At 36.9% G+C, this 21,919-nt stretch overlaps 3 protein-coding genes across 3 annotated transcripts in view; 2 read left to right on the forward strand and 1 right to left on the reverse strand.

Annotated features, from left to right (window-relative positions):
- Positions 1-235: 235 nt before the first annotated feature.
- On the reverse strand, positions 236-3,979 carry sgf29 (SAGA complex associated factor 29). The gene is made up of 10 exons (XM_084110536.1): positions 3,784-3,979; positions 3,400-3,479; positions 3,210-3,285; positions 2,973-3,045; positions 2,133-2,197; positions 1,925-2,054; positions 1,650-1,796; positions 1,501-1,536; positions 808-970; positions 236-605 (listed from the first exon to the last, which is right to left on the reverse strand). Exons 2-10 carry the CDS (start codon positions 3,472-3,474, stop codon positions 489-491), a joined length of 882 nt encoding a protein of 293 aa, XP_083966662.1. The 5' UTR covers positions 3,475-3,479; positions 3,784-3,979; the 3' UTR covers positions 236-488.
- A 3,345-nt stretch (positions 3,980-7,324) lies between these two features.
- On the forward strand, positions 7,325-8,528 carry nupr1b (nuclear protein 1b). The gene is made up of 3 exons (XM_084124902.1): positions 7,325-7,742; positions 7,952-8,092; positions 8,175-8,528. Exons 1-2 carry the CDS (start codon positions 7,643-7,645, stop codon positions 8,077-8,079), a joined length of 228 nt encoding a protein of 75 aa, XP_083981028.1. The 5' UTR covers positions 7,325-7,642; the 3' UTR covers positions 8,080-8,092; positions 8,175-8,528.
- Positions 8,529-18,633: 10,105 nt separating this feature from the next.
- The window catches only part of doc2a (double C2-like domains, alpha), a 30,349-nt gene continuing 27,063 nt past the window's right edge, over positions 18,634-21,919 (forward strand). The window contains exon 1 of the mRNA XM_084130443.1: positions 18,634-18,771. The gene's annotated coding sequence lies outside the window, so the exon portion shown is untranslated. The remainder of the gene's footprint in view (positions 18,772-21,919) is intronic.

Raw genomic sequence — 21,919 nt, forward strand, 5'->3', positions numbered from 1 at the left:
CGTAATTACAATTATTGTAAAGTATTGTATTATAGAATGAATATACTAGAAAAAAATTAATGCACCATGAGAACAATGTATGTAATTCAATATTCAACATGAATATGAGAAAAAAATTAATGTATAATGTGTGGCGCTGGATATCTGTGGTGTTATAGCCCTTTTCAAGATCTATTTTTAACATTTAAAAACATGCATCACTCTGCCTTTATAAATTACAGACAATAGATGTGTGTGCCTTTCATTCACATGTAAAGGGTTTATTACTTTTAGCACAATTCACCTGCAGTTGGTCTCTTTGTATCCAGATCCACAAAAAAACATCATACAAAAGATGCAGTAGAAAATATACCAACACTATATACATGATAACAGAAAAAGAGGAGAAAAGCACATAAAAACAGAATGGATGCTCAATATCCTGTTTTCAATCACAACAATCATGCGGGGTCTTTTTGCAAATAATGTCCCATTGTTCTATATTTCTGTCACTTCTTTTTGTTCTCTTTGCAGGCCACTACATATCGCTGAGCAACGTTGAGAGGTGGAGAATAGCCATCTGCATAAGATGTATCCTCAAACAGCACTGAGTAGTCATCCTGGGGCTGGAAAAGAAGAGAGACGCGTCATATTGTGTGGAATCTATTATTATTCTACTCATACACAGTGATGCCATAAAACCCATAATAAAGTCAAGAAATATTCTAACAGACTATCAACATTAATCCCATGAGGGTTTAGAGAAGCATCTTTAGAAATCGTGATACATCTCAGTCTTTTAACTCTTTTCATTCTTGTTCCGCTCACCCGATGTGGCGGCGTGTGGATCAGAGCTCTGTAAAAGCAAGTGGTCTGTGGATAGAGGGCCAGCACCAGCTGATCTTTACTGAACAGGGCTTCTGGGTCGGACTCTGGGTTTGCCTTCCACTGTGGGAGAGGAATGATTCTTCTCCGACTCAACGTGTGTCTCCTAAATAAAAGAGAAATGAGATGGAAAAAAAGAGGAACAACGAACAGGTCATAGAACACTACAGTTCAAACGTTTGGGGTCAGTTTAATTTTTTTTTTTAATGTTTTTTGAAAGAAGCCTGCATTTATTTTATCAAAAAATACAGTAAAACAGTAATGTTGTGAAATATTATTACAATTGAAACATATTTGAATGAATTTTAAGCATCATTACTCTAGTGTTCAGTGTCACATGATCCTTCAGAAAATTATTCTAATTATTTGCTGCTCAAGAAACATTTATTATTATTATTATCCAAGTTGTACAGCTTTTTTTGTGAACACCATAATAAAAAAATTAGGATTCTTAGATGAATAGAAAGCTCAAAACAACTCAATTTATTGGAAATAGAAATCTTTCTTAACGTTATATATTAATGTGTCCTTGCTGAATAAAAGTATAAAAAAAAAAAAAAAAAAAAAAAATTTTGAACAGTAATGTATGAATTTAGATGTGGGTGAATATTATTTAAAAAATGGCATTGAACTTACTCTTTACCCTCTTCATCAATGTCATCCACTTCATACCTGATAAAAGATAACATCATGATGCTACATTATCATTTCAAACCATCAGGTTTTAAAATTACAAGTAGATATAAATATACAGATCAACTGGAGATTAACTGGTAGACGATTACTTGTTAGTGGAGTGATTGTAGCTGACGACTTCCGCAAGAATCCACTGTTCATCACCATCCACAGCCTTCACACGTGCTGCCACCTTGTCCCCCTGCTTAGCCACATAGTCACTGCTTGCTGGTATAGCGCCACACAGTGGTGGTGGACTGAAGGAGTAAGACAGGTATGAATTAATGAAATGTAACAATCATTTTGACTCAATATTCACTGAATAAATGACCATTTCTAAAACGAAGGGAACATAAGAGATAAACCAGGAGACACTGAACAGTACCTCTCGCCAGGTTTGCCAATCCAAAGAGGAAGGGTCATGGCTGACTGTTGTAACAAGGTCATCAGGACACCTCTGCGCATGGTCTTCCTGGGTGGGTCGGTGTCACTGTACACTCCTGCCATCCTGGCAGCTGCAGAAAGAGAAGGGGACGATTAGCTTCCACAACTGTTCAAATGCACAAGTTTACAAACTAACATCCAAAACTTACCAATCCGTCTTTCCTCCAAAAGAGATTTAATTTCAGCAATCTTGTCAAGTGCCCGGTGAAGTATACTGTGGGAGGGATGCAGATAAATCTAATAATTTACACCTGACATAAAAAACAATAATTTCTTAAAATGGAACAGTTTATTGAAACTTTAGGGGGGAATAACTAACAAAAATGTGTTTTTTGTGTGTGTTGAGTTTCATATTTGATACAGCAGAATTTGGAGCTCATACTTTAAAGGAGGCAAAAACACCTCAGTTTTACTCAGAGCCCCAAATTTAGCAAAAATATGCCATTGCTGATATTTATATGGCCAAAAAGTAAGATGAAATTCTGATCGCTTGTAAAGTAAATCATATAAAAAGCATATAAATATCAGATGTCACTCTATATATGTCTTAGTAAGGTGACATTTAAATATAAAGCTCTGTAGTTTTTTTATTGTAGGGGGCAAAACATAGAATGCAATGCAATACAGTGATGATTGAGAGAAATAAATAAACTTAATAAACATGCCTTTAGAAATTTGAGTACCAAATATGAAGTAGGCTAGGCTTATAGGGTTAATAAATGTTCAAAAAGTCTGTCTTTCCAGTCAACACATTTGAAAGCCTTGGGCAAAATTACCACAAGATGGGGCTATATAATCACAAGATGTTCTAGATGTTTCATGTGAGAAGAAAAACAAATAGTCAACACAGAAAAAGATAAAGTCAAGAACAGATCACCTGATAAATCATCTTGTGGTCATTACGTATTTCTCACAGTGAAAATGCATACTTTGCATTAAAGTAAAGTGGTGCAGCAAATGCAGCAACAGTCATTCAGCCTCAGCCTTACCCACATTCAGCCTCAGCATCAGCTTTAGCTGTAGTGTAAAGACCCCTCAGCTTTGTCCTATAATACGGAGAAGCTGAGGAGAAAGATATTAACAGTTTTAGTATGGAACAGAGATCTCAGACAAGAAATGAAATAAAAATATAGAAATATGAGAGAAATCTGATTTGAAAATAATAACATGCTTTATCGCTTGAAAAGTTCTGATTGTAGACAATGCAATAGGAAAACATGTCTTACTCTTATTTTCAGTCTGCATCCTTTCATGTGTTTTCTGGATGTTGAGAAGGTTGTGCTCACTTCTTGATCGCTCTTCCTGTGTATTTAAGAGAGATTAGTGTATAAACACTGGGTGAAGGTACGGGGTGTTTCCCGAAACACATAAACCCAAACTACAGTGATCATGCATGAGAAACAGAGCAGTGCTCACCTGAGTCTGCTTTATAAGCTGATGCAGCTCATTCAGCAACTCTGCGATTTTGGTGTCTGCTGAAACTAAAGCCATTGTATCTGCAAGAAAAAAATTATTCCAGTTATATATAAAAATCTGTGTGTTTATTTGTTTTGACCCCATTTCATTATGTTCCACTTTACAATTTAAACCTTAAAACAGCACCGCCGCGCACAAAGCACAAGGCAAAGATAATGTTGCTATAATGCATTCATTATTTCTAATAATAATGCATTTAGGTTTGCGTGTTTTTTTTAATATTTATCTCAAATCTACATACATAATAGAGCGCCATGGACTGGGTGGAACTCAGATCACACCCTCCGCGCGCGCACAGATAAGCAAGAAAAGCGTGAATCTCACCTTCAAACACACAGTTTCGCGATGCTCTCCAGATTAACCTTGTGTATAAATACACGAACTATAATCGAAAACCATTTATTTATTATAGTTTCGCTTTCCTTAACGAATTTTAGGATTTGTTTTCGCTTTGCATTGATTGGATAGCTTTGTAGCTAGGCCTCGTACGGACACATTGAGGGGACAAACTTCATGGCATGTTTTCAAAACGCCTTATTGAAAAAGAACTACGGGGTGGGGAGTGAGGACCAGTCATCAAATTAATGTTTGAGATGTTTTAACTAAACGCATCTTGCATTTTTGCATTTGGTACCATTGTTTTGTCACAAAATACACATCAGTAATGGTTTTTCTTTTCTAAGGCACATAAAAAGCTGCTTAAATGCCCTAACTGAACTAAGGCCTAATCCAGGCTTAATCTGAACCCTGTCTGTGAAACCAGTCCTTAGAGAGATAAATAACAACTACCAATTGTTAATTATATACTGTTATTCAATATATTGCCACTATCGTGCATTTTGGGCACATAGCCTAAAGATAATAATGTGCAACAAAAGAGCATCACGAGTTATCTTCATCATTATCATCACTATCACCACATTAACCTTACATATTTTTGGCTAGATAGGGTTATGTTTAGATGCAGAATTTTCACTGTTTGATCAGGTTGTCTTTGGGGTTGTTCTTAATCTTTAAATATTGCTTAATTTTTTATATTAACATTTTTAAAATATGAATGTTTTATTATTGCCATAATGTTTTATTTTACGCAATTTAGCTGGTGTTATTTATGTTTAATACTTAAACCCCAACCAAAAAAGTACCATCATGAGAGAGTGAGGACAGAGAGAGTTTAAATACAGAGACCATATGGGGGGATGAAATGAAAGAGACAAATCATTCAGAAAGTAATAAGCACTCATATATCTGACCTGCTCTTTACTGTGTCCAAAGGCTGTGAACGATGAGATAATATGGAGTTAATTTTCAACAGAGACACGTTGAGGGGAGGGTGAAAAACAAAACAGACAGACGGAGATAAGTGGTGGTTTATCTAGCACAGAAATCCTGGTCTGGCAAGAAGAAAGAAGAAATTTGTTATGTTGTCGAATGAATGTTGGCTCAGCCAATAACTTTGTAAATATTTACTGTACAGCACGCTGCACTCTCACATGATATTAATTTGAGAGCCAAGGCAAACAGTGCAAGGCACATAGGGGAAGGGGAAGAGAAGAATGTGTACTAAAAGAGCAAAACATTAAATAGATTAGGGAGAATAAAAGGTTTTGTTTTATGAGAGAAAACAGAATCAACTCTGTTAAAGAACTTATAGCCCTATTTAGACAGAAAGAAAAAAGAGAAACACATTGTAGTGCATTGGGTTTTAACCGTGTGCTATATTCAATAGCCTATTGTTTGTGGCTTTGGAAGAAGAAATATTGTCATTTTTTGCCAAGTATTCGCTTCACTCATTTCTCACGTAGCTCATGCACTCTGGTAACCAAAGAATACATCTTGGAACATTTGAGCACAGTAGAAGAAGTGAATCTCTCTCATTACAACGGCACAGAACCACAGAAGTCTTACTGTAAACGTCGACATTGCCCAAAAATATCCACTGCAGACCTCTGCCAAATTCCACTGGAATGACTAAAGAACTTTATGTGCTCGTGCAATGGAGTGCAAACAGAGAGCATGTCAGTAAAAACAAATGTTAAACAATATGCATAGACTTCATATTAATATAGACAACAAAAAATAAGATGAATGTTTGTTAAAAAAAATGACTCTAATATTTATTATTTGTATAAAACCTATTTTTTAAGCTACCAAATACTGGTAAGAAGTTTTTTTTTTTATATATAGATTTTTAGGACATTTATTTGATCAAAAAAATCTGTCCTTTTTTATTAACAGTAATTAATACTGTGAACTGTTTTTAAATTTTAATATATTTCAAAAGGTAAATTATTCCTGTGATGTCAAAGCTGAATTTTCAGCATCATTACTCATTCAGTGTCACGTGATCCTTCAGAAATCAGTCTAATATGCTGCTTTGCTGCTCAAGAAACATTTCTGATTATTGTCAATGTTGAAAACAGTTGAGTAAAATATGAATTTGATGAATAGAAAGTTCAAACAAACAGCATTTATCTGAAATAGAAATCTTTTGTAACATTACACACTACCGTTCAAAATGTTGGCGTCATAAAGATTTTTTTTTTCTTTGAAAGAATTCAATACTTTTATTTAGCAAGGATGCATTTAATTGATCAAAAGTTACAGTAAAGACATTTATAATGCTACAAAATATTTCAGATTCATTCTATTCATCTTAGAATCCTGAAAAAAATGTACACAACTGTTTTCAACATTGATAATAAGCAATAATGTTACTTGAGCAGCAAATCAGCATATTAGAATATTATTAAACAGTCGTGCTGCTTAATATTTTTGCGGAAACCTACATTTTTTCAGGACTATTTGATCATTACAAAGTTCAAAAGTATTAATTTATTTTGCCTTTTGAATGGCTGTGGCGAAAGGCTTTTTGCCCTCTGAATCGTGTACTTGTTGGATGTATATGACATATGCCAGCAGGCATAGGCATGCTAACCAGCAACTTTGAACATGTCCTATTAATGTTATTTAGTCTATGAACTGCAGGGTGAAATCTTTAGTCTGCTAGTCTTTGCTTTGATGGTGCTAACGTTTGCCTGACGGCAAGGAACAAAACAGCTTGCAGCCGGACAGCAGAGGATCTTGAAAGATGGATTGGGCTTTGCTTTGCCAGTGGAGGATGTGGATTTTGCCAATTGTGGCAGATTGCATCCTATGATCCTCTGTGCTGATGACAGAACTCACTGTATGCAGTTTGTTATGCTTGGTTACACACGTTTAATGCGTCTGTATAGCTGTATAGCACAAAAGCACCACTGACAAAGAGAATAAACTGAATTAGAGAGGATAGGACACTGTGAATCTAGCCAAAGGCACACTACAATAAAGACAAAAGACATTTCTTCTGCTGTTTCTACCAGCATGTGCAATCCAAAAACAATTTTCCCTAATAGTCAGTCAAATTAGGCTACACTGTTTTGACAAAATAATCATCTGGAGTAGATCTCCAACAACGAATAAGCAAACTAAAAGAAAATGTAAATAGACATTCACACAAAAGGCTATTGAAATGAGCCTTGCATACTCCCTAAAGACAAATGTGCAAAATATTTCCTTTAAAACAAAGCAGGTTAACGGGTCACAGTCCACAGAGGGACGTGAGAAGTCTGAACACAAAGTCAGGTGTAAATAACACAGAGAGACAAACATTAACTGAATTAATCTAATCTTTATCAGATAGGCAAATACACTCAGAGAGAGGGAGAGTTAATGAAAATATGGATGTTAGACAAGGCCAAACTGAACATTTTAAAAATGAGTTATTTTGACTAAAATAAAGAATAACCGCATATGTCAGGTAGACCTAAGTTTTGAGATCTTATCAAGTGAAAAATATAAAACAAAAACAAGAACAATGTCATGTGCTCTGAAGGACATCCTGTCTGGCAGTAAGTGAGGTCTACTGATCAAACATTAACTCGCAGCTGATGCAACTTTCCTTCTGGTCATGTTGACCCATCAACAGGCGGGGAGCTGAAGGAAACGAAGGCGGAGCCACGTCTTTAAAAGAGGGCCACTTGCAGGCTTGTAAACAACGCTGAACCGAGCCAGGAGGACAAGAAAGAAGACACGTAACAGCAACTCAACATCGATTTTTTTCCTACTTTTTCCGGAGCTAAACTTCTGTTCGTTTTTATCCACTGTTGCTCTTGAAGTTCTAGTTTCGCTATTCACTGTCAAAATGAGTAACCACGTTGAGGTGAAAAACATTGAACCGACCACCTTTGAGGACCGCTACTACGATGAATATGAATATTATAACTTAACAGACCGTTATACCGGTAGGTTGTCAAGAGCGTTATACGTTATTGTTGTTGTTGTAATAATCATTATTAGCCTAACGTTACTCTGAAACTTATGAACTTTACGTAAAGTAGTTTTTTTTGAGAGTCGAGTCCAGTGGCGGCTTTTGGGGATCTGGCAACACTGATTCTTCATAATGTTTGTTGGTTCTAAGTTTGAACTCATTCTTGTTTTCTGTTAATTACAGAGTGCACTACTCGCAAGGGCAGGACGAAGAAGGAGGCGAGTTGCAACACGAACAGACCAAACCCCGGTGGACACGAGCGCAAAATAGTGGCGAAACTCCAGAACGCTGAGAAGAAATTCAAAGTGTGACGCAGAAGAAGAGGTGTGTGTGTAAACATCTTTCCACATTAACATTGAAAGGTGTAAAAAAAAAACAATCCTGAACAATCACATTTGTCTTTTAGATTCAATCGGACGGCTATAACTGGCAATCGACCACAGGTGTGTGTCTGCGGGAAACGGGCGCTGGGCTGCAGCAGAAGGAGAGACTTCACTTCATGAACCTCCGCCTCAGGATCAGATGAGCGGGAGGAGGCTGAGGGAAGCTCCCGGTCCAGTGACTCGTGAAGTGGGGAGATTTGTCACGCGCGCTCTGCTCTTGTGTAGAATGCGGTGGGCCCTGCTGAACGAGCACCTGTTGTGGTGGTGAATGTACGTTTTAAATCGGAGTTTTGACCAAGTGTAGATTTTAATCCGTTTGGGGGTTTTAAATGGTACATTTTAAATGTTTCTTTTAATAAAGATACTTTTCCATCCAATTTGAGACTTGTTTGATACCTGCCTCCGACCATTCAAGCCATAATGCAGCTGCTATAGGCATATTTTCAAGTGAAAAGGGTACAAAATGGGCCTGAAACTCTTAAAATAAACAGTAAACAAATATTCCACAACATTTAGTGTACAACACTTATCCAATGATAAAATGGTAAAACAACACTTTGGTAACGGTTGTAAATGTTTTAGAAAAACGTATCTTGGTCACTAGGCTACACTAAATGCCAATTCAATGGATTATGTAGGATAGACGATAGATTAGATAATTGGTATGAAATGAAGCTATACTTATCAAGGTTAATGATGTTAGTTTATTAGAACAACAAAAACATTTTGTGCATTTAATGTTTAGTTTCTAAAGCGTTCTGTAATGGGATGCCAAAGTATATTGTTTTCATAGAATGTGGGATTTAAAGGTAGGGTAGGCAATTTAGGAGAGGCTAGCAATAAGCTTTGAAAGCATGATATGTTGACACAGAAACGCATAAATCCGAGTGATGAGGACATGAACAGCCCCGGGTAGAACGTCACGGGTTGCCATCTCGTAATTTTGGTTACGGCGTTAAAACAGCATAAGTTTGTTGTTTTGGTTCAGGAGGAACTGTAAAAGGTGGCTATTGTTTGTTTGTGGCGGTCGCGGACTGACTACAACTCTGCATAGGCTTACGGAACACGCTGATGACGTGCGATATCTTCACGAGCAGGGTGTACAGAGGTATGGAAATACATATGTTAACAGGCAGGTAGGACATCATTGCGTGATTCCCCTGTGTTTAACTTCACTTTTAGACATACACTGGCAAACTTCTCTAAGCACTTCCCCTCGGGGGAATCCCGCCGCCATTTTGAAGTACGTTCAACTTCATAAAGTGGGCGAGGGTGGTTTATTTGGACAGACCCTTGTCCCCTCGATTACCCCCACCCCACACAACTAGTGTATATTGGAGTTATTTTAACATTTAATTGCATTATACTTGTAGCAACCTTAAGCTGACTTATAGTTTATTGTATTGTTATAATTTTTGTTTGTGTATTTTTTTATATTTATTCCAACAGCCCAAGCATACATACATGCTTATAGAAAAACAAATCCAATTATTTAAAAACTGTAAATAATAAATCAGCTCCATTGTGGATTTTGAGTGATCAAGGGCTTAGGGCGTTCCATTTAAACACATTGAAGTGTTCCGCCAGAAGTCCGCACTCGAGCAACATAAGCACTGTCATGCATCCGAGTGAACTAGACAGAGGCAAGAAGTTAGCCAGGGAAGGGCATAAAAATTGGACATAAACGCAGCCAGACGCAGTCACTGAAAGCCGCAAACAAACAGGAACCCCTTTTTAGAGTTTCTCCTGAGCATGCTCCTTCTTATATTCTTGCCTCCCTGGATGCTGTGTATCATGGTGCCTTAAGATTCATTACGAATTGTAAGTTTTCTACACATCATTGTGCATTATATAATATAGAGTTGCTTGGTCTTCTCTTGCTGTTCGAAGGAAAATGCATGGGTACTTATTGATATACAAAGCAATTTTGTTTTTTTTACCACCTTATCTTTGTTGTATGATTCGGCAAAAAGCAGCTGGTAACTATTCATTGCGTTCACAGTCTTATTACAATCTCCATGTACCTCCAGCTAGAACTAATTTAGGTAAAACAGCTTTTAACTATATGCTGCACCATCAGAATAGAACTCTCTCCAAATAAAATTGAGGCTAAATCATTTGGTGTCTTTCAGCAATTTTAGAACACTTATGCATGCACTGGAAAAAGATTTAGTGATTTGCAAGTGCTTCCAAGATTGTACTTTTAATGATACCATATTGTGTGTTGTATTGTTTTATTGTTATATGTGTATTTGAATAACTGGGCCGCCTATCTTGGCCAGGACACTCCTGTAAAAGAGATTTTAATCTCAGTGAGGTTCTCTCCTGGTTAAATAAAAAAATAAACTGCAGCAGTCAGGTTGTACAAGTCAGAGCTCTGTAAGTTGTTTACCTTCATTATTATTGTAATGTTTTGTGCTTTGAGATATGAGGTAATTTAACGCCATCTCTCGTGACGCTTTGCAGACTCTGCTCTGGCTGTACGTGTTCATGTGTTTTGAAAGAGGTGTTTTGAAACAGATTTTGGACAGACTTCTGAGGCAGCGTAACTGTTTAATGATCTACAGCAAAATAGAGAAAGCTTTGGTGAAAACTAAACAAATATTTAATTACTACAGTAGAAATTTCTCGTTAAAAAAACGTACATTTACACAAAAACTGACCAGCAACTGCAACTTTCAGATATGCCATCTTTCTTTTTCTAGCTCAACTGTCACCAAATGGAATGCATAGGATTGTGGGATATCAAAAGCAGTGAAGGATCCATCTATGCTGCCTTTAAAAATCTTTCAGATGAAGGTATCTCAGGAGACAGGAAGTGAAGCTAACACTGCATTCGCACATGCCTTGATGCCTTCCTGTCTTGAAATGCATCCTTCGAAGGCAGCATTTTTAAGTTTTTGGATGCAGCCCTTATGCTTTCAAAGCTAGCTTGCTATTGCTAGCCTCTCCGAAATTGCCTATCTTTAAAGAAATTCAGCCTGTTTCGCATGATTGGTGCACAATAAAATAGATGCAACCCCAAATTTTTACTAATATTCTGCCATACCTTCTATTTAAGAATTTACTATAAAGTGCATATGAACCCAGCATAACACTAAATCTATTTAGCCTGACATGTGTCTTGCCACATGTAGGTGAAAACGATGTGTCACTCACGGCAACATAAAATCCTCACAGAGCAATAACTCAGCTCGAGACAGATAGAGGGCAGTAGTGAAGCAGTAAAGAGATGTGGAGCTGAAAATGAGATGTGGAAATGAATTTGGCACAGAGGATTATCTAGAAGCGCCATGTATCTCATTTAAGAGCGCTTTGAAACGCATGTGCAATATAAGGAGCAGTTCAAAGAAAGCCTTTTCAACAGAAGCAAGAAGTGGAATAATCAAAAGCAACCACTACATCCGCACAACTCCTTATGCAGAGATTGTGAGCTCTTTGCATGTGCTATACTTCATAACATATTTCATAAATCTTCCTAATTTATGTAAAGTAAATTAAGTAAAATTATGGTAACACTGAAAAGAACAATTAAATAAACTCATGCTCACAGGATGAACAGTTGTGGCTGTTTAACATTAAATCACTGGCAATTTCTTAAGCTAATCTGTTCAATAAACATGAACTGAAGAGGAACCAAAGGAATATGAAATAGATTTTTTTTTTTTTGCCTAGGGTGAGTTGTGCAGACTTTTAAATGGAGTCCATAAATGTTTAAATATCTATATTAGGCTAATTCAACACGTAGAGATATGCACACAGAAGAACCAAAGCATTAGATTAAAACTTAATCAGTCAGTAGGCCATAGGAATCTCACTAGGTTGATCAGTTTTTAACTGCTTTTCTTTTTCCAAACGTGCATTGTATGTTATCAGCACATGAGGGACAAGAATAAAGAGGTTCAGGCTAATGTGCTGGGGAAGGATATAAAACAACCTGGTAAAAAAAAAAAAAAAAAAAAAAAAGAACACTGTACAACAGAATGAAGAAAAATGCACGATTATTATGCAACAAACTTTAAAATGTTGGAATATCTTGTGTCTCACAGCAAAATGAGACCTTTGAAGTAGCTGCACTTAAATAATAATAATTACTAAGATAACATGCAAAACTGTCTAAAATATACACAAGTTAAATTTGAGAGGGATGCAAATTATATTCATTATAACAACTTCATATTCATCCTGCTACATACACACTGAAGGAACAGAAATTGTTTCCTCTTCACCTCCCCCTTTTACTTTGCTTGTACCGTTAACACGAGATAATCCATTTATGTCATTCTCCCACGGACACACTGCGGCAAGCGCAATCCTCTTTTTCTTCCTTTCCCATAATCACCGGAACAAACACATGGTTAGAAGATTTCATCGAAAAATCTCAATATGCAAATGAAGTCCTGATATGTGAATGCGCAAATATCAGAAAGTTTCCAAAAAAGTATATTACCCAATAGGCCTAGAGTTTTACTTATTAATAAATTCAGCCCTAGACTTAATTTCCAAATGTCAAATGGATGAATTGAAATGAACTGGATTAAAAATAGATGCAAAAGTAACAGGATAGCAGTAACTTTGTGGAGCAGTTTTAAAAATACATTTAAAGTATTGTGTTCACCCCCTCCATTTCTCCAATCCACTTCCCTTCATCGTATCACTACGGGCAGAGAAGCTCCTCTTGTTGCCTAGCAACAAGCCTTTGGAAATTCCAAAAGAGACCACAGAGACCATAGACTACCTCTCCTCATGGTGCATGTGTGTGTTTGTATGTGTGTGTGGGTGAAGAGGGATGGGTACAAAGAGTGTGCGTGGAGTCAGAAACTCTCCGTAAGTCAGACATGCAGGTGCGCAAGTGTACATTTGTATGAATGTCTCTTCAGTTTGAACATCTGGAGGGCCCCTGCCGTTGCAGTAAGAATGTGTGGTAGGGACGGTGCAAGTGTCAACTGGTGTGAGTGTGTTTGTATGTATTCATGCATGAGACTACTTGGGTCAGCACTCACGTGCGAGTGTGTGTGTGTGCGCAAGTAGGTGTTTAGATATTCATAGCACACTTTGATATGATCCCTCTCTATCTGTACACATGGTCAGTGTGCTAATGTGCCTGTCACCATATTTCTCATTTTATGGTCATGTCTGTTAGTCTTCCTTTTTGTTTGTGTGGGGACTCACATATGAAAGAGTGTGCCCGTCCCCACATGAAAGAGTGTGCCCATTCCTCAGAGTATCTATCTATCTATCTATCTATCTATCTATCTATCTATCTATCTATCTATCTATCTATCTATCTATCTATCTATCTATCTATCCATCCATCCATCCATCCATCCATCCATCCATCCATCCATCTATCCATCCATCCATCCATAATACACCCATATATATAATCATATATTATAAAATATATTTGCAATTATATATATACACACCCTATATATACAGTCCTGGTCAGAATTATTGGCACCCTTGGTAAATATGAACAAAGAAGCCTATAGAAATAAAAATGCATTGTTAATCCTTTCGATCTTTTATTAGAAAATTCACAGAAATCTAACGTTTCATTGAAGTAAAAAAGAGAAGAAAAAAAGGGACCACATTTTGGACCCACTGCTCCTCGTTAAAGCCAATATTTAAAGCCAATATGCTCCCACCAGTCCTGAGATCTCTCTCACACACAATAACTGAAGCATATGCGCAATGATGGCACTTTTCATCCTCCTTCGCCTCAAAATCATGGTGATGTTTGGCGAACTTCGCATATATCGCAGAGCTAGCATCAAGCATATTTCGCGTCCGCCCATCTGTGCAAGATAATTTAACCCTTTAAGCATGCGCGATGTTTCAGATAGGATGGCAAGTGTAAACACATGAATCGGATATGGGTCGCAGTTGAAAGAACGTGTAAATGGACGGTCAAAAAAATCGGATAAAGGTAACAAATCAGAATTGGGCATCAAGACCTGCAGTGTAAACGAGGCCTAAGTGACAGGCTGAAGAGACCCCAATGACCTCGGATGTTTTGGTCAGCTAGAGGATTAAATAAATGTTTTTTACATATGTTGGGTGCCTCTCTCAAAACATGGAGAGAGCACATTCCAGTAAACAAACAGGTAATTCTACGATTAAGTAAAATGTCAGAAGCTTGAAGCAGTAATTAAAATCAATGAATATGTAGAAGGATAAATATTGATTATTGATTAATACCTTGATTATATTCACTCATTAGATATACATTGAAGTGGCAGTGGATTCAAGAATCCACCATGTGGTGATGTAGGTGCTGTTTGATGTTTTTAGGCTTTCTGACCCTAATACTCAACTATTTTTATATATATCTTTTATATATATAAATGTGTGTGTTTAAATAAATAAATAAATAAATAGATTTCACTGGGATTTTATAATACTTTTACCGCACTTCAATACACTTTGCATGCATACTGAACTACATGCTGTTAAAGTATTGTAGTTCATGCTTATATATTCACAGCCAACACTTATATTGAAAAAAAAACATGCACAAGTAATATGTGTTTATTTTATGCTTTAATGCCACTTAGTCATTCCAATCTGCTTGCTGTTTTCTGCTCACCTTCTGGCTCTCGTCTTCCCATACCTTACTTCTCTCCTCCTGGTGCTCTTTCTTACATGTTGTGTGTACCAAACCAATTATCCATCAATTTCTCTCTTAATCGTCGCCTGTAACTTGTTTTCTTTCTGCTCAATGAGCAGCTGGTTAAGAGTATAGGCTGAATAATGAGACTCTGCCCAATTAGTCTCTAATGGCCTTTAATTAATTGAGAGGATAACAATCCAGTTTTAATTTCATACACATTAATGTGCACCGCTCTTAGACTCTTCAGGCTTCTCCTTCTTCCCACCCATCAATACCCACCCTCCACCCTTTCCCTGAACGTTTGAAGGTGCTTTTCTCTCTTCTGCTCTCTGACAAGACAGGAATTCAGATGCCCAGAGTTCAATTAAATCTCAATTTGAGTTTTGTTTGACTAAAAGAGAAACGTGAGAAAGTGAAGCGAATGGCATGTTTTCTAGTGCACTTCAATAACAATTGGTAGTCTTGTGCAGCAACTCATTACCATGGTGACAGTCAGGTCGAATTTAGGGGATATGACATCATCACTTTGATGTCTGTTAGTGTCAGTGTCACTGTCACTCAAAAGAAACAGCAGCTTTCCTCTATAGCTCTCTTCTGATCTTTCTTTATTTTCACTTGTACAACACTGAAAGCTTAGATTCATACACTCCTCTTTTATTTTCATTGAGTCACTTACACATTCAAAAGAAAAAAACGTTAAGAAAATCAACCCATATGTGTCAAGTGTATGAGAATCTCCTGATTTGTTTTGAAGGCACGTTTGTCTGTAGAAAAATGTGTTTTGGAATCAGTTGCACTTGAGAGCTCATACAGAAAACTAATTTGACTTTGAAAAGATGAGGAGCTAAATTATCACAGAAATTCTTTGTGCAGTAAATGTATTTCCTTTCAATTTGTCTCCTCTAACTGAAAGAGGGGAGAATAGAGAATATGTTAACATGACTGTGTGTTTTTTTGTGCTACATGTCTCAAATGTTGATATAATATTCCAATATTGTCTGCTTAAAGTGAACTAAAAGTAAATAACTAAATTATCCCTGATTAATGTCAAGTACAAAGAGTGCTCCCCTCCCTCCCCATCTTCTCAGCAATTATATTTCTTGTTTAAATGATTTGTTATATATCAAATTAAACTTGCTGATTCAGATAATACTAGAGAATACATCTATTAACATGATTATTTGCAATTATTATAAATATCATTATAAACCAGGTGTTACATTTTTGTTTATACCTTAAATTTGTCTCGCAACCTCAGGGGCTGGTGCTCCTGTTCGCTTATTCCTGGTCTCTACAACATAAAAAAACAATATCTACAATGCCATACATTATGCATAATATAAAGCAGTCAAACTAGTTAGATGTTAGTGCCTCCTGGGACCCAGTAAAAAATTTAAATAGGTATCTTCATATATAATTTTCATTAATTATTACCACTAATTCCTGTTTTAATGTGTGTGTTTTTTGGCAACTTGGAACACAAACTAACTTTAATTGTAATGTCATCCCAAAGGTAAAAATTTACATTAAAACCCAAAGTCCCTTACAGAAGGCATTGAAATCAGTTCATGAAAAGTTTCCATTGTTACATTTCTAAAATATTTTTTGAAAATTGTCACTCACACAAACATTTGGCATTTCTGAAGCCCAGATCCTCTGAATACCAATCCAATATGGATTGGTGTCAGGAATATGCCCTGAAGACTAGGCATATTTAGTTCAGTGTTAACAGAAATATAAACCAAATCCCTATTTTAAATCCAAAATGAGAGGCATCAGCAAAATTCAATCATATCACAAAAGCTCTTAAAAAAGCAACAACATATTGTTTAATGTTTTGTGCAGCGTTTCAATGTTGACACTGAAAGATAAGGTCTTCAATCCTGCGATAGCGATCATGTAATATCCGCATTCTGCAAGTTATGAAATCTGAATCATGACCATCACAACAAAACCAGTCCCATGCTGCCAATGTTGCTGGCTTTTGAACTTCTAACTTGTTTCGTTTCTTCTTAATAGCAACTCCAGTCCTCCACAATAAGAAATTGCCCGGGCCTTTCTGATCGAGTGCCACTTGACCTCTATGCCTTACATTAAATGAATAGAACCTAATTAGAGCGGTTCAATAAGACATTGATCTGAGTATGTTAATAACAGCATGATCTCAGACAAAAAAGATCACGTACTGAGGCTGCGGGGCTGATGGGTAGCATGATGCTGGTTAATTGGGATGGCGGGCCTGCGCGGTAACAGGAGGCTTTTTTTTCGCTGTGTGCTATCTCTGCTATCTGTCAGGCGCTTAGCTCTGCTTTCATTACATCTGGACCACAGTGCCTCTGATCAGCGCGATAGCGTCCTAAAAAGAGTTGCATTAAGAGAGGGGCACAACGCGAGTGATTTCATAAGCAGACAATATAAAACGCCACACACCGGTGAAAGAGGCGGTTGAGCCAACGTGATACACAAAAGAAAGAGATGCACAAAAATATTCTCATTCGTTCCATCTCAATCGCACATGTATATTTAAGCATGCCAGAGGAAAAGATCCTCTGGGTGAAGATGGAAAGATTGGGGGGGGGGGACGGGAGTGGGAGTGAGTGGGAAGAGTAAGGGTGAAATGCATAGAAAAAAGAAAGGGATGAAGCCAGGGGAGATTTTTAATGAGAAAAAACAAAGAAACGAGCGACTGCTCATGCTACGGACCATCTTTAATCCTCCCTGTCTTGAGCGAGAGAGTTAGAAAGAGAGTTGAGGTGGAATAAGATCAGTGAGTCCTCGTCAAAAAAAAATCTTTGTGGAAGACTGGGTTCTGATTTTACAAAGTGTTCTGATATTGTATTGTGCAAGTGTGTGTGTGTGTGTGTAGGAGTGTGTGTTCTCACGCATGTATCATTAGGCATCATTAGAGCAAATTATATGGAGGGAGAGAGACAGATGCTTCCTTTGGCACATAGTGAGAACCCTTACACCACTGCAACACACTGCAAGGCCAGCAACTAAGACAACAGAAACATAATATGCATAAACAAGCATGCATAAATACATGCAGATCATTTATACTGCATTAAAAACAGTATGTGCAATACAGGGATAAAGAAATAGTTCTCACTCTTTTTCTCTCTATGTCATACTGTGTGATGTGTTTACAATTATTATTTTAGCCTACATGAATTAATTTGCACTGTAACATTAATAAGCAGGGCTTCTTTATCAGTGACTATATGCAGGATTAAGATTCCTCTTAAAGGGATAGTTCACCTAAAAATGAAAATGTTGTCATCATTTACTTTTTTACTCTCATGTCGTTCAAAACCTGTAGAACAATCCTACTTCTGTGGAACAGAAAAGAATATATTTCAGTTTCAGTGGGGTCCTGTATTGTTTTTCATGACATTGGAATAACATGAGAGTGAGAAAATGACGACATGATTTAAATTTTTAGGTGAACTATCCCTTTAAGAGGAATCTAAATCTTTCAGTCACTGATAACAGAGCCCTGCTTATTAATGTTGACAGTGCAAATTAATGTAGACTAAAATAATATGGCACAGTACGACAGAGAGAAAGAGAGCGAGAGACTACAACAACAAGCAGAGAACATGCCCACAGGAAATGGAATTAGCCATTGTGCAAGTAAAATTGTTGCACATGTGGCTCAGTCCAAACACAGTTTCTCTTTCCATATCCATCCATCACACTGTTTCTCCAGCTACTGCGCATTCTAACAAAATTCTCCACCATTCTTCCCCCCCCCCTCTTCCTCCTCCTCTTCTTCACATTTCTGCATGTGTAATCCTATAGATTCTTTGATGTTATGCTACACACTCACTCCTCACTATCTCCTCCTCCTCCTCTCTCCCTCTCTGTCTCTCCCTACCCCTCCTCTTCTCTCTCTCTCTCTCCCTTTCTCTATCTCTTTCTCGTGCACCACCTGTTAGTGCAGACCCCTGTGCTTTGGAATTCACTTGTTTATGAGGGAGTCTTTCACACTCACACAATCAAAGGTAAGAGAAAATCCTTCTTATTTATCTTTGCATGGAACTTCCTAGTATCTGTTATGTAATTGAATCTCCCAGCATTTTCTTGTTTTTTCCTTTATTTGTTTGCCCCTCTCTTTGCAAACCCCTCCCTCGCTTTCTGTCTTTTTGGTAATTAGTCAATTCATTGTTAACCCTTTCTTGCAGTGTTATTCTGTTTATATTTCTGTAAGCGGAATGATCATAAAGTCCACTCTTTCTATTTACCGCCGGTCCCCTTAACCTCTCTTTCTGTCCTTGTCCGTGCGCCCCCACAACCTGCACTCATTCTGCGTTAAGTATTAATGTACTCATGTATGCATGCACGTTAACCTTTTCACTCTCTTCCTGTTTCTCTCCCCCCTCCCCTCCACCCCTCAACTCTCATTTGCCGTTTTGTTTTTGCATAATCTTAACTTTAGATGGAGAGAATATATGTGAAAAATCTGATACATGGGGATACTGTGATATGAGATACTGTGCATGCGATGTTTTTTTTTTTTTTATCTCTTTTGGAAAGCGTGCGATGCGGACTTCTCTCTGTCTCACTCTGGTAATCCATCAGTGTCTGAGTGACACAGTGACTGACTGTGAAACGGTGATGTGCTTCTCATCAGGACCACTGATCTTGTGTGAATAAAAGAGAACATGATAGCACTGATGAGACACTTGAGAGAGTTTAGAGAGACAGATAGATAGATAGACATAAATACAGATAGATAGATAGATAGATAGATAGATAGATAGATAGATAGATAGATAGATAGATAGATAGAGATAGATGTCAGCATGAGCAGATTTAGACTCCAGGCAGAAGCAGCGGAGAACTGAACAAGAATTTTAAACACTGAATGAGACAACTGACAGAGATGGTGAAAAAGTGAAAAGGGTCTGCATAACCAGATACATGTGTCAGTTACACAATTAAAGTATTGTGCAGCTTAGTCAGCTTGTTAATTTGATCAGCTAGAGAGTATGTTGACAGCAGTCCAAATCACATCTAGCCATTGTGTTTGGCTTTAAATGCCAACAGTGTCATTATGTACTGTGACAACCCACTGCCAAACATGTCAGTAATATACAGTACTGGAATATCTCTCTTCATTACTTCCTCTCACTCTCACATCCCACCCCCCAGTCCGAGGCGTCTTCTCAACAGCCTCTTCATGTCTTGCTGTGATCCAATCTCAAGCACTGACATTCATTCATTTTGTGACTGCACTCACAGAGTTAGCGGGTTATTGCGCAATGCGCACAGTTCACTTTGCAAAGCAGTAGGCGAGAGAACTGCACTCTAAACAGGGCACAATATACTGTATTGTTCTGAAGGAATTTTCCGTATTTGTTTTTTACAGGTGTTTTACCTGTATTTTGAAATTTACACTGCATTACGTTGTGTTTTAGAGTTAACGTAAATGTATGTAAAATAAAAAGGATGATTTCCTGGTAATGAGCCGCCAGTACCTTTTCTGCTATTTTACGGATATATTTCTTAGTGTGCACACTGCCACGACACACTGCAGAGCGTACAAGTTACTGCAAGTTTGTTTTTCTTTTTTTATTGATGACATTAAAATAACAGTGCCAACATGACAGCTTACTTAATTCTAGATTGACTTAACTAGCATTGCACTAGCCATTTGGGTTGTTAAACAATAGATTTCCTAAAAGATTGCACTAATGAGGTCTACAGTTGCCCACCAGAAGAAGCACACATAAAATCTATGCAAATTAGATTACATTCGAATCCACCGCTGGCTTGGAAGTTTCTGAAACACATAAAATCACTTTTGAATAGAAATGAGCCCACATGGTTACCTCTGAAGAAATCGTCTCAGAAAATGAAAAAATATATACGATACAATCACATTTGGTTGATAAAAATTATATTATTATTCAGATTTGTTCTAGTGTGCAAGTATCATTTCCAAAATCTCATTTTGTCACATAATGACTTCAGATACAAATTGATATTTCCCTCAGTCTGAGGGTTGAAAAATAATCCTTAGATTCCAGTCCACGCCAGTGAATTGCAAATCATTGAAAATGTTTAAATAAATAATGAAATAAACAGGTTTCATAAACATCACAGACACGTATTATTATGTACAGCAGGTGGTGGGAAGAGATTTGATTTGAAGTCTGAGAAATAAAATTCTGCTAAGCGTGAGGTACTGTGCTAATCGCTAATCTTGTTAGCGTCCATGTGTCATGATCTCATTAGCGGTGCTTCACCAATGCCATTATGACAAGTTACCTGCCACCACCGTGGAGACAGCCATGGTGCCTGTCAAAACAGTGGACGCCCTGATGGATTGACAAGTAGAAATCGCTGCAATGGCATGTAATGATGTGCTATTGGGCAAAATAACTCAAAATTACCTTAAAGGTCAGCTACTATATGTATGAGTATGTGTCCTATTCCTGAATTCTTCCTTCTTTTGAAACTACGGCTACGAGTGTCTCCCTTGGCAAGATGTTCTAATGTTTTTGAAAGAAGTCTCTTCTGCTCACCAAGGCTGCATTTATTTGATCAAAAATACAGTAAAAACTAAAATATTGTGAAATATTATTACAATTTAAAATAACATATATATTTAAAAATGTAATTTATTTGTGTGATGGCAAAGCTGAATTTTAATCATCATTATTTTAAGCATCATTATTAAGCAGTAGTGCTGCTTAATATTTTTATGGAAACCATGATACATTTTTTCAGGATTATTTTATATATACAAAGTTGAAAAGAACAGCATTTACTTGAAATAGAAATCTATTATATATTATAAATGTTTTAACTATAACTTTTGATCCTTATGCATCCTTGCTGAATACAACTTTTGAACAGTAGTGTATAGTAAATAAATGATAAAACAAAAATATTATAGTTAAAATATGAATGTTAAAATGATTAATATTTCCATATTTTATCATAAAAAGGTAGCACTTTATTTTACAGTCCTGTTCCCCATGTACATAGTATGTACTTATTATAGTAATTAAAATAACTGGGTAATAACTATGCCCTAAACCTAACCTTTACCCACTTTCTTAGGTAAGTACACTGTAATTACACATAAGTGCACGTACAGAAAAATAAAGTGCAACAAAAAAAAGTGTTATACATAATAATATA

The sequence above is a fragment of the Abramis brama genome, assembly GCF_963993115.1.
Source record: "Abramis brama genome assembly, chromosome: 1".
Lineage (NCBI taxonomy): Eukaryota > Metazoa > Chordata > Actinopteri > Cypriniformes > Leuciscidae > Abramis > Abramis brama.

What these genes read in the sequence shown, in the direction of transcription:
- sgf29 (XM_084110536.1), bottom strand. Translation starts at nt 3,474, where the DNA reads ATGGCTTTAGTTTCAGCAGACACCAAAATCGCAGAGTTGCTGAATGAG. An exon ending in TTTGGAGGAAAGACGGATTG is followed by an intron (nt 2,055 to 2,132) that starts GTAAGTTTTGGA and finishes CTCTTTCTGCAG; the next exon opens with CTGCCAGGATGGCAGGAGTG. An exon ending in TACAATCACTCCACTAACAA is followed by an intron (nt 1,537 to 1,649) that starts GTAATCGTCTAC and finishes ATCTTTTATCAG; the next exon opens with GTATGAAGTGGATGACATTG.
- nupr1b (XM_084124902.1), top strand. Translation starts at nt 7,643, where the DNA reads ATGAGTAACCACGTTGAGGTGAAAAACATTGAACCGACCACCTTTGAG. An exon ending in CTTAACAGACCGTTATACCG is followed by an intron (nt 7,743 to 7,951) that starts GTAGGTTGTCAA and finishes TGTTAATTACAG; the next exon opens with AGTGCACTACTCGCAAGGGC.